The sequence below is a fragment of the Ochotona princeps genome, chromosome 22 (assembly GCF_030435755.1).
Source record: "Ochotona princeps isolate mOchPri1 chromosome 22, mOchPri1.hap1, whole genome shotgun sequence".
Lineage (NCBI taxonomy): Eukaryota > Metazoa > Chordata > Mammalia > Lagomorpha > Ochotonidae > Ochotona > Ochotona princeps.
The window spans coordinates 15,635,534-15,648,776 of NC_080853.1; the positions used below are offsets into that span (position 1 = coordinate 15,635,534).

Consider the following 13,243-nt stretch of genomic DNA (forward strand, 5'->3'; position numbering starts at 1 on the left):
TCCACTCACAGGGAGATAACTACACCCGGGGTATTTGGGGAGTAAACTGGCAATGGGAGCTCACTGTCTTTCTGCCTCTCGAACTTATTTAATTATTTTTAATGAAAGACTAAGGAGATATGACAACTGAATGAAATGTGAGATCCCAGACAGAATCCTGGAACAGAAAATAGACCATTAGTAGGAAAAAAAAAAGCTGGAGGCAACAGTCATTTTCACATGGAAATTAAGTGTGCAGTTTAGCTACTCCGATTATATCAGCGTTACTTCCTGTCTTAATGATTACACTGTAGTTACATGAGTATGAAATGTTACCTTTAGGGGATGCTGGATGTGGAGTAAATGGAAACTATTATTTTTGCAAATTTTCTCTAAGATTAAAATTAATTTGGGGACCCAGAGCAGTAGCCAAGCAGCGAAAGTCCTCGCCTTGCATGTTCCAGGATCCCATAAGTACTCTAGTTTGTCTGCTGGCAGCTCCACTTCCTATTCAGCTCTGTGCTTATGGCCTGGGAAAGCAGTCGAGGATGGGCCAAAGCCTTGGAATCCTGTACCCACAGTGGGAGACCCAGAAGAGGCTTCTAGGTCCTGGCTTCAGATCAGCGCAGCTTCGGCCCTTGCAGCCATTTGGGGAGTGAATCATCAGAAGATCTTCCTTTCTGTCTCTCCTCCTTTTTGTATTTCTGACTTTCCAACAAAAATAAATAAATCTTTTTTTAAATTAATTTGGAATAAAAAGAAACAACAATGAATGTAGCTTTTCTTATGGTAAAGGAAAAAGGAAATGATTGAGAAGCTGCAGGGGTTTGCCAGGAAACCCAGAAGACACAAGCCAGCAAAGCGACCCACAAGCAGAGTGGGGCAAAGGCTTTCCAAGAGGATGGAATGCCTGTGGCTACCGGAACGCCAGCGCTGGCCCTTTCACTCAGTCCCCAAACGGCCACCTGCTGGTCTGTCCCCAGCTCCGATTTACAGTCTGGGCAGAAAGGGGTCCAGGGGAGCACACAAATCTACTGTATTCTGTGGTTCCCAGAAGGATCGGTCAAGAGACGGTTACAAAGGGAGGAAAGTAACTTCAAGAAACAGTCACCCAGGAGATGACACAGAAAACACCCTGAACTGGCAGAATCAACTAGATTGACCGTTCATCAGTTACTTCTAGACACGTGCCTAATAAGCCAGCTCCAGAAGCGCTCAATGTCATGCAAAAAGGGCTTACCTCACAATGCTGGAAACTGACATCATGTTTAGGGTAATATTCTTAGGCTGGGGTAAGACCAAAGTCACCAGAGATAGTGGACACAAGTGTCCAGGCTTTCAATGTTTCTTACACACTCAACAGCCACAAACACAACAAAAGGTTTCGGTTACAACTACACACAACTACTACCTCAAGAGAGAGAGGCAAATAACAAGAAATACAAAAGATAAACATACACAAGAAAAAAATGTTTATTAAAGAAACGTTAATTAACATGCCTTCTACATTCATGAAAAAAAAAATCATTACCACTATTAGTACTCCCAAGACCGCACGAGAGTGGGAATACACACATACTGCCGGCAGGACAGCAGACCGGTAAAGGATTAATTCCACATTGCACATGCAGTGCTTAGCATACTTAGCAGCATCTGAGCTGATCCTGGTATCCCCTGCCACGCCTCCTCCATTTGCTCAATGCAATGAGCATTTCACTCGTTTGCCTTGGCTATGAGTAACCCCAGTGAGGAAGGACTCCCCAGCCTGCTACGTCACCCACAGAATTATGATTCATTCATCACGGTTAGGAGTCCAATGTTACCTCCCTTCTTCTCCATGACCAAACCAAATCCATATCCATCAACACATCCCTTGTCCAGGCATATCCAATCATTTCTTCCATTATACTGCCACAATACTTTTATTTATACAGTGAAACTATATAAACGCCTGTCTTGTTCTTTAGGTTAAATGACTTTTTTAGAGCCAGGGAGCATGCCTTAATAACTTCAGAGCAAGCAGTCCTTCGGCCGGGAGACAGCACTTGATTACTGATGACAGATGGGAGGGTAAAAAGTACCACATGAACAGGCAAGTTCACTATACTACAATATTATCTCCAAGAACAAAAACATGGAAACCACCTAGATATCCAATTACAAAGAAGTAATTTAACAACAACAAAAAAGGACTATCATTAAAGAAAAGGTATGCAAATATTGAAAATTATATTTAAAAAATAGGCTATGTAGAAACTTTGAAAATATTCCTGACAACATAAAGTTGAAAACATACAACACAGGACAGGCATTCTGCCTTGCAGTTAAGCCTCCCGCTCCAGCTTCACCTGCTGCATACTCTGGGAGGCAACAGGCAGTAGCTCAAGCAGCTGAGTTTACCCCACTAAAGTGGGAGACCTGCATTGTGGGGGTTGTAAACATCTGAACAGTAAAACAGCAGGTGGGAGCTGCCTGTCTCCCCTCTCTCTCAAATGAATGAGTTTGTTTTTAAATCACAGAACAGTACATATGCAGTGGCTATGGCCACATAACGTACATAAGTATTGTGAGAACATACTGGAATAGGGATGGAGTGCAGTTGAGTAGAGGAAATGCCTCTAGGGTTCTCTACATAGGACAGCTATGGTTCACAATAAAATTAATGCTGGGGCTGGCACTGTGTCACAGCTGGCGAAGCTGTTCCCTGAAGAGCCAGCGCCCCATGTGGGTATCAGTGCAAGTCTAAGCTGCTCCACTTCTGATCCGGCTCCCTGCTAATGTGCCTGGGAGAGCAGCAGAGGATGACCCAACTGTGTGAGCTTTTGCACTCCACCAGCAGGTGGAAGATCTCTCTCTCTCCCCTCTTTCACTCACACACTCTCTGCCTTTCAAATAAATAAACTAAATCTTTAAAACACACATACACGATGATTAATTCTTTCACAATAGCTGGTAGAGAGCATTTTGAATGTTCCCAACACAAAGAAATGGTGCTTCCAGCGAGATATGCCAATTATCCTGAATTGATTTGATCATTATACCTCTTTACGTGTATTATGTTATACTGTATGCCATAAATATGTAAATTCAATTACGCATCAATTATAAATTTTTCGAATAGGAAAAATATTTATTGGGTTAGGGTAGTAGTTTTCACGTTCTCAAATAACTTTCTTTAATATCATTCCTATCACGTTATCATCACTAAAATTCTTTAATTACAAAAGACAGACAGAGTGGGATGGGAAAGGAGCCTGGTTAAAGATTTTGATAAGCCCGTACAATCTCAGGAAATACGATAGTATCACTGGCCAGCAGCAAGAAGAGGGAGTGTCTGCAATACTGCCAAAACCAAGGGTCTCTGACCCCAATCTGCCTCGGCAAGAAAACCTCTCCCTGGCACAAAGTAAGTCATTCCCTCGAGCAGCGCTGCACTGTGAATTCTTTATTGCTGAACTTCAGAGGCAAGAACTTGCCCCAGACATCTGCGGAATGAGTCTTATCGAGAGTGCCCTGGAGCTCACGTGGGCACCTCTGCCGCAGAGACACGGGCACATCTTGATGAGCTGGCTGCAGCGGAAGGCATCAGAAAAGTACATTTCCATATCGGGAATATGGTTTCCTCTTCAAGCCACCTCCTGTCCACATTGCCGTTTGCCTGTCTCCTTTAATGACCACTTAGCATATGTCAAAGATACAGGACCCACTCCCATGCACCTGGTGTCTAATGCTATTAGCACAAGACCTGGCTGCAACTGAAAACTGGAATCTTCCCATTAAGTTGCCCCAAAAAGTGGAATTTACTAAGCATCCAAAAAAAAAAAAGTTAGACATGTTTAATAAACATGTTTGACTTAATGATCTCCTTCCTCCACATTTACAATGGTCTTAGAATTTCAGGAATGGAAAGAACTGTAAGTCTGGTTTTTTTTTCTTTTTTTCTCAAAGATGCATTTATTTTTATTGGAAAGTCAGATATACAGAGAGGATGAGAGACAAAGAGGAAGATCTTCCATCCACTGATTGATTCCCCAAGTGGCCGCAACAGCAGGAGCTGAGCTGATCCGAAGCCAGGAGCCCGGAGCCTCCTCCAGGTCTCCTGTGTGGGTACAGGTTCACAAGGCCTTGGGCCATCCTTCACTGCTTTCCCAGGCCACAAGCAGGGAGCTGGATGGGAACCGGGGTTGCCAGGACCAGAACTGGTGCCCCTATGGGATACTAGAGTGCAAGGCAAGGACTTTAGCCACCAGGCTACTGCGCCGGGCCAAAGAACCGTAAGTCTTAGAGCCCATTTTACATGTTATTAACAAAAAAGACACACGGAGGGCCACAAGCAGGGAGCTGGATGGGAACCGGGGTTGCCAGGACCAGAACTGGTGCCCCTATGGGATACTAGAGTGCAAGGCAAGGACTTTAGCCACCAGGCTACTGCGCCGGGCCAAAGAACCGTAAGTCTTAGAGCCCATTTTACATGTTATTAACAAAAAAGACACACGGAGGGTAGTAAGTGACTTACCCTGAGTCACTCAGAGAAGTACTGATAAAGGTGGGATTAAAATCGAAATCACCCAGTTTTTCAACCCGGATTCATTCAACTACATCAAGGGTTTTTTCAGTTTTTTTTTTTTTTTTTTTTTTTTTTTTTTATCCCTTGGAATCTCAAGAGTCCTAGCCTAAATAATTAGTACCACTGAATTTCCAAGCTGGAACGCTGGAACGTGACTCAGAGAGACCATCTTAGCTAATCCCCTCATTAGGCATTATGAGGAAACTGAGGCCCAGAAAGATTAAGTGATTTGCTCTCGGCATCTTGAATGGCAGGGAAAAAGTATAACTTAAGCTCAAAAAAATCTACAAACCAATGCTCATGAGAAGAAAGGGCCATTTAGCAGGGGAACATCTTAAAGGAACGTAGATATTTCCAGACTTTAGATCTTAACATCTGGTTCTGGGGCCAGCGGCTTCAGCATCACCTGAGAGCTGCTCAGAAAGGCAGACTTTACAATACCGGCCTGGAGACCGGGGGTGGGCACGCTCAAAGCAGACCACTTCACCCCCTTACACTCCTAAGACGTGAGCCCAGCGGTCACCTGAAGCCCACCGTGTGGAATGATGCCTACCAACAAGTGCTCCAGGCTGACCTGTACTACACATCAAGTGTGTTAAAATCTGAAAACAAAGTGTGAACCTGCACTCGGAGGTTCGGCGTGTTCCAGTTCCGGCTATGCTTCCTCCCTGCTGTTTGACTTTGGGCATAACCTTGACTCTGTTATTCTGAGTTCCCTTTTCTATAGACTAAGCATGCCCCCTAGCTCAGAGCTCAAGTGCAGAATTATATGCAACAACTATTCTGAAAGCACTCTAGCTCATCATCTGGCACACAGCAAGAGGATAGCAAAGTGATTACGAGCTCCAGCTATGAGAAAAGATCAGCTGAGTGCCCTGATTTTGCCACTACCTCCCTAAGCTAACTGTCTGCAAGTGGGCCCACTTCCATACTTCTGTCTCCCCTTTAATACGAGCAAGTTTAAAAACAGTAACTTCTGGGCCAGTGCAATGGCTCAACGGCTAAATCCTCATCTTGCACACTCTAGGATCCCATATGGCTGCTGGTTCACATCCGGGCTGCTCTACTTCCCTTCCACCTTGCTAATTGTGGCCTAGAAAAGCAGCAGAGGATGGCCAAAGGCCTTGGGACTCCGCACCCGAGTGGCCAACACAGAGGAGTCTCCTGGCTTCAGATTGGTTCAGATCAACTCAGCTCCAGGCACCATGGCCACTTGGGGAGTAAACCAGCACATGGTAGACCGCTTCGTCTCTCCTTCTTTTCATAAGTCTGATCTGCCTTCCCAATAAAAATAAATAAATGTTTTTAAAAATTGGACCAGCACAATGCTTCAGTGGTTAAATCCTCACCTTGCATGTATGCCAGTTTGTATCCCCACTGCTCCACTTCCCATTAAGCTCCCTACTTGTGGCCTGGGAAAGCAGTGAAGGATGGTCCAAAGCCTTGGGACCCTGCACCCCCATGGGAGACCCAGAGGAAGCTCCTGACACCTGGCTTTGGATTGGCTCAGCTCCAGCCATTGCACTCATTTTGGGGAATGAACCAGTGGACGGAAGAGCTTCCTCTCTGATCACCTTCTCTCAGTAAATCTGCCCTTCCAATAAAGATAAGTAATTTTTATTAAAAAAAAAAAAACAATAACTTCCTCGTAGGGCTGTCACCAGGATTTTGAGAGAACAGGCAAATAAGTAATGCATTTTTCAGGGTGCAGTGGATTATGTGTCCTTTATCAAAATGGCAGGTGTTCCTCTTCTGATCTAGCTCCCTGTGAATATGCCTCACAAGACATTGGAAACTGGTCCAAAAGCTTGGGCCCCTGCCATCCACATGGGAGAACAGAATAGAGTTCTGGCCTCCTGACCTTGGCCTGGCCCAGGCTGTTAGATCCACTTGGGGATAAACAAAAATAGACAAATCTTTTTTTAAATGCATCTTTCATGTTTATGAAAAGTCACTATTTTCAAAGAGCGTACATAAACTCCTCTGATCCTTCTGAGCATACACTAGGGGCAGGGAACATTTGATCGACTGTCCATACCATCTTCTGCAGTGGGAGGAGCAGACGCAGAGCTTGCAGAAAGGAACCCACAGAAACAGCGCTGAACACAGGACCGTGGTTCTCACTGCCTGGGCCTATAACCTCAGGTAACACCCTTCATCAGACTGGAATTCGCCTTCCATCTATCAACAAGTGGGCTGAATGAATCCATCTAAAACATCCCTCTAAACACAATGCAAACTTCCTGTCACGGCCTTCAATGAAGCCAACATCGTACGTCATCTCTACCCACACTTCTGACTCTGTCTCCTGCTGTCCCCTGCTCGTTCAGGTCCTGCTCCATTGTTCACCTGTCCCGACCAGGCTGCACACAGCTTCTGTGCACACTTGCCATGCCCTCTGCCTCCAGTGTTCAGTTCATACGCATGCCTGGTTTCTCCTCAGCCTGTGGTCCTTAACATCAGTTCCTCAAATCCTTCCCTGACCACATCATCTAAAGGAATAAATCTTGTCCTTACTTCCAAGGGTTATTTCCTACAACACTGCTGTCCAAAAAAAATAAAAAGAGAGGCACAAATGAACCTCGTTTTTCATTTTAAATTTCCAGTAGTCATATATTGTGAAAGTTAGTTTGTTTTGTTTAGGAGTTATTTTTATTGGATGGGCAGATTTATAGGGAGGAGACACAGAGAGAAAGATCTTCTGTCTGCTGATTCACTCCCCAGATGGCCATATCAGCTGTAGCTGAACTCATTTGAAGCCAGGAGCCAGGAGTTTCTGCCGGGTCTCCTACACGGGTGCAGGGTTCTAAGGCTTTGGGTCATCCTCAACTGCTTTCCTAGACCATAAGCAGGAAACTGGAAGGGACATGAACCAGTGCCCATATGGGATCCATGTGTTTGCAAGGAGAGGATTAGCCTTTGAGCCATCAGGCCAGGTCCAAAAGTTTTTTAAAAGTGTTATTTAGTTTAGTAATTTTTTTCTAAAGATTTTATTCTTTTTTATTGGAAAGGCAGAGCTAAGCCAATCCAAAGCCAGGAGCCAGGAACTTCTTCTTCCAGGTCTCCCATGCAAGTGCAGGATCCCAGGGCTTTGGCCCATCCTCTCTACTGCTTTCCCAGGCCACAGAAGGGAGCTGTATGGGAAGAGCGATTGCCAGGACACAAGCCAGTACCCACATGGGATCCTGGCACATGCAAGGCAAGGACTTTAGCCACTAGGCTACCACACCAGGTTCATATTTAGTTTAGTAATTTTATAAAGCATTTATTTATTTATTTATTTGCTTGCTTGCTTATTTATTTATTTATTTGGAAGGCAGAGAGGGAAAAGAAAAGAGTGGTCCTCCATTTACTGATTCACTTCCAAAAGGCCATAACCACCCAGGTCTGGGTCAGGCCTCACCAGGGGGAACCAGAACTCCAACCTGGTCTCCCACATGGGTGACAGGGATTCAAATACTGGGCATCGTTCGCTGCTTTCCCAGGCACAAGGGCAGGAAACTCACTCAGAAGCAGAGCAGCTGCAACTTTAACCAACGCACCAATGTAGAACACCGGCACTGCAAGCAATGACACACACCAGCCCCAATGACATTTTTTCATTAACCCAATTTCAATATGGGGTCAACATAAAACCCAAGATACTTCAAACCCATTTTTCACATACTAAGTCCTTGAAATTCAGTTGTGTTTCAATTCGGACTAGCCATGTTCCAACTGCCCAGCACTGTGATCAATTCATCGCAAGGCACTTCTCAGGGCCAGAGTTTCTCACTTGCTTACGTATTCACTATCCTGACTCCCCCACCAGACTTGCTTTTCAGAAGGCAAGCACCTGGGGCAGGCATCTGGCACAGGGGTGAGGAAGTCACCTGAACAGGGAAGAGCAGAACTGTGGCATGGCGACACTGGTTTGAGTCTGGGCTGCTCCACTTTCCATCTAGCTCCCTGCTTATGGCCTAGAAGCAGCAGAGGATGGCCTAAGCCCTTGGGCCCTGTACCCACATGGAGACCAGGAAGAAGTTCCTGGTTCCCAGCTTCAGACAGACCCAGCTCTAGCCATAGTGGCCATTTGGGGAGTCATTGAGCAGACAGAAAATCTCTCTCGCTTCTCTCTCTGCAACTCTGTCTTTCAAGTAGATAAATAATATCCGGGCAGAAAAAAGTCATTTGAGATGCCCACATCCCATATTGGAGTGCTGGGTTTGTTTGAGTCCCCACTCCATTTCTGACTCTGTCTTTCTGTTAATGCGCATCCCGGGAGACAGCAGGTAAAGTACTTGGGTTCCTGCCTGCCACGCACGAGAAACAGATGGCGTTCTAGGCTCCTGGCTTCAGCCTGGCCCGGCCTTGGAAGTTGCAGCTATTTGACTGGTGAACCACAGATGCTATATCTGTCCCCATTCACAAAGGAGGAAAACAAGGCAGAGAAAGGTGACACAATGTCTTCGAAGTTACAGCAGCCAAGTAGCAGCAAAATGAGGATACCATGCTCTTATTTGTCCACTCTTCCCTGCAGGGCTGCCCAGCAGATAGGTAAAGCCAATGATATGTCTAATTTAACATCTTCTAGGCGGTCACACTGAAAAATCAGGTCAAGCTGCTGCCTGCAATGCTGTCGTCCCCTATCGCAACGCCGGTTCAAGACACGCTTGCTCTGCTTCCAGTCTGGCTCCCTGCAAAGGTGCCACCCATGTGTCAGAATGGAGTTCCTGGCTCCTGCCTTCAGCCTGGCACAGATAGGGTTGTTGCAGCCATTTGAGGAGTGAACCAGTAGATAAAAGATCTCTCTCTTTCCCTTCCCCATTTTCATTTTGCTGCTCTACTTTTCACTTTTCTTTTTAATAAAAATTCATTATATTTTTGATGATGTTTACATTTTAAAAGGATGCATATGGGCCCAGCACGGCAGCCTAGTGGCTAAAGTCCTCACCTTGAACGCTCCAGGATCCCATATGGACACCAGTTCTAATCCCGGTGGCCCCACTTCCCATCCAGCTCCCTGCTTGTGGCCTGGGAAAGCAGTCGAGGACAGCCCAAAGCTTTCGGACCTTGCACCCACATGGGAGACCTGAAAGTGGCTACGGACTCCTGGCTTCAGATCGCTCAGCTCCGGGAATTGCAGTCGCTTGGGAGTGAATCATCGGACAGAAGATTTTCCTGCCTCTCCTCCTCTTTGTATATCTAACCTTAAAATAAAAATAAAATAAATCTTTAAAAAAAAAAAGATGCATGTCCATGTGGCCCAGTGATTAGAGTGGGGAAGGTCAAGGAATGGGAGAAAGTGGATGAGACAAGTGTCTACAATCTCCTTTTTTCTTCTGGTATCTGGGGGAAGTGGAGAGAGAGGGGGAAGGGCCACTACCAGCAGCCCACCACATCAGTACCCAGGGACAGGGGATGGCCACCCAATGTTATCCCAGGGTGCCCGAGGTGGAGCATGTTCTCAGGGTACTGTTTCAGTGGTTTCTATAATTCTGAGATGCTGCTGACTTCATTGTCCAAGGTTGAGAAAAGCCTTCCAAGGTCCATTTGCTGACATAGTCCACCTTAGACTCTCCCTTCACCCAGATAATCGCTGTCAAAGCTTGACCAGGAGAGCTGCCCATGGTACTAGAAGTCCTCTGCAGGCTTCAATGAACTGGTTGTCATGTCCCCCATGTGCATCTGGGCATGCAATCCACTGTACAGGCCTAATCAACTGTGAAGACAGAGTTCCGACACGTGCTCCACATAGCCAGGCCACAGATCCTGCCATTTTCACCATGCTTGGGAGTTCTGATTGAGTGACCCCAACCTGATTCCTGTGTGTGCCAGCCAGTGTGGGGTCCAGTTCAGTCCATCACCCACATCAGCCTACACACACACTGGTGGCTGCAGTCACCTGGTCAGTTCTGTCCCCAGCTCCATATCATACTCAAACCAATGGATACTGCTTCTCTGTCCAACCCTGCCCACCCTACACAGGTCTGCCCCCAGCCCGGGTTCCTATGCATGCCAGTATGTGCAGCAGACTTGTCCAGTCTGTCCCACATCCCATTCGGCTCATCAGAGGGGTACCCACAATTTCCCTACTAGGCCCACTCACAGCCCCGGATCTGGCACTTTCCAGATGGTTCTATGGTCCAGCTTCACAAGTCTTGCCCCTGCTCTGCCTTTCAAATAAATCAGTAAGTATTTTACAAAGTGAACAGAAACAGGTAACATTTGGTTCTAGATGTATTCTATGTTATCTTTCTTCAAATCAGGACCATTCCATCAATGTGATCAATAACTAATGTGGTGGCTGGATTCAGCAGGACCATAAAATCCACAGAAACATTTTTTTTTTCCTGAGTCTTAAGAACCCTGCAGGATCTCAAACCCACGGCACTCCGGGCGCTGACCTGCCCCAGCTACAGGGCTTAGCAACAATGAGCGGCTGCAGACCACGCAGACACCAGGCAGTGCCCTTCAACCGCCTCTCACTCCCAGCCTCCTCAGAGGGAGTCGAACAGGAGAGGAAACTTTAGGCTAAAGTCAGGACACCTGAGCTCGGACCAGAGCTCTTCCTGGGCCCTGTGGGCCTCTCGTTTCCCCCGACAAGTATTCCACGTAAAGGGAACAAGAGGGTGCCCTGGGTCCCAGGCCATGGGTGAGCTCCAAGCATCTCCCAACAGCGGCAGCGAACGCGAGAACAGTTTCCCAAGCTCTCAGAGCAGCCTGCACGCTCCCCAGATCCCTAAGCCGCACCAATGTCTCCACTGTACAGACACCAAAACTGAGGCTCTCAGAACAGACTGGCGACGCGGCGGGGGCGGGAAGGCGGCTGGGATGGAAGGATGGTGAGCCTGGCCCCAGCATCGGCTAAGAGGAGGCGAAGGGGAGCAGGCATGGAAGATGAATAGGAAAGGACCAGTCGAGTTTGCAAGAGGGAAGTGAAATGAGGGGTCGGAGCTCCGGGTGTCAGGAGAACTCAGGGGTGGGGTGCGGGGGCCCAGAAAGGACATGAGAGAATGTGAAAGGAAGAGACGAGGGCTAGAGATCTCTGTCCGTCTGAGCAGCAGCCAGCAGTTCTTCCCCGGCCCTCATACCTGGTAGCTCAGAAGTTCTCCCACGTCCATGGTTGCTGCTCCGAGTCCCACTCAAGCCGCCGGTTCCCTCCACTCAAACCCGCACCACGGGCCGCCCAGCAGCTCCTCCAGCCACACTGCCGAAAAGCGTCCTGTGCCGGGCCGCAGAGCCAATAGGGTAAACGCGCTTGACGAAGGCGAGCCGCCACACTGCGGTAAAAAGGCAGCGCTACCGTAAAGCACACCGCACCGGTGCTTACTGCTTCCGCCTGGAGCCTGAAGGGGTGGAGAAAGGGGCGGAGACTCAGAGGAGGAAGGCGCGGCGAAAGCCAGGGACATGCCGGAGCTTAGGGTTGTGGCGCTCGGCCAAAGTGTAGGGACGTGAGCTGGGGGCTTCATGGGTGCTCCCACGAGCCTGGAGGGGACCAGGCGATTTGATTGAGATGCCTTAAGCGTCGATAAAATGCACACGGGATGTCCGAGACTTGACACGGATATATTGAAATGGCATTGTAGAATATATTAGGTCAAGTGAAGTGTGAAAAAACCAATTCCAGAGATATGTTTTGACGCCTTCAGTGTGCCCAGAAGATCTTGCATTCCATCTGTGGGTCTCATGGATTATCCCCACCGTTTTTCCGTTCGATGGGGCTAGCCCAAAAGGTGGCTCGTCGTCTGGGACATGCAGCTGTGACCACAGAGCCACAGCTGATGGCCCAGGTTGTTCTCAGAGCTTGCGTCTGTCTGCACCAGGTGGGAACTGATGCACACTGCAAGACGTGCCCTTCACATTCATGTTTATAATCCCATCTCCACCAGCTCCAATGAAACCAAAATTGGTTTTATTCCTCAAATCCTCTCCTGGTAGCACTATGCATCATCCAGCTCTCTCTTGCCCTTCTGTTCTCAAATGTCCTCTTCTAAGAGTGGCAGCCTCAGCTCACACCACTCCACGCGAGCAAGGGCTCCTCCTAGGTCTCCACCGCAGTCTGTCTCCAATCTGTAATCTTGCACTCCGTTTCCTAGAGGGAAGGCTTTGTGACAGCGGGGGCTATGTGCATCCTAGTTTCCATGAATCTCCACGCCTCTCCAAAGCCCAGGATAACACCTGCCTCACAGGGTCTCGGGAGCCTTGGGAACAAGTCTGGAAGCTGTTGGGAGTTTTGTGATTGAGTTTGTAATTTAGAATCATCTATACAGTCTGCTTAGAACTGAGTTCGCTTTGGGTGCCCTTTCTCTTATGTGGGATAGAGCGAATGGCGTGGACATGAACCCCAGTCTGATGTGCTGGAACCAGCTTAGATGCACAGGCTTGGAAAAACCTGTGGCTATATGTCCAGGAAGCTTGCAGATGGATTAAGATCAGGTTGGTAGTTTGAAATCACTGGCATGAGCCTGGCACAGTAGCCTAGTGTCTAAATGCTCACCTTACATGCGCCAATATCCCAATTGGGTGCCAGTTTGTGTCCTGGCTGCCCCGCTTCCCATACATCTTCCTGCCTGTGGCCTGGGAAAGCAGTCACAGATGGCCCAAAGCCTTGGGACCCTGTATCCATGCGGGAGACCCGGAAGAAGCTCCTGGCTTCCAATTGGTTCGGCTCCAACATGGCGGCCACTGGGGAGTGAATCGGGATGGAAGATCTTC

General features: G+C 47.7%; 1 protein-coding gene across 1 annotated transcript in view; it reads right to left on the bottom strand.

Moving 5' to 3' along the window:
• Positions 1–11,767, bottom strand: part of CTNNBL1 (catenin beta like 1) — a 157,664-nt gene extending 145,897 nt beyond the window's left edge. The window contains exon 1 of the mRNA XM_012927152.2: positions 11,620–11,767. Coding sequence (XP_012782606.2) covers positions 11,620–11,649 — 30 coding nt within the window. The 5' untranslated portion in view covers positions 11,650–11,767. The remainder of the gene's footprint in view (positions 1–11,619) is intronic.
• Positions 11,768–13,243: the final 1,476 nt, after the last annotated feature.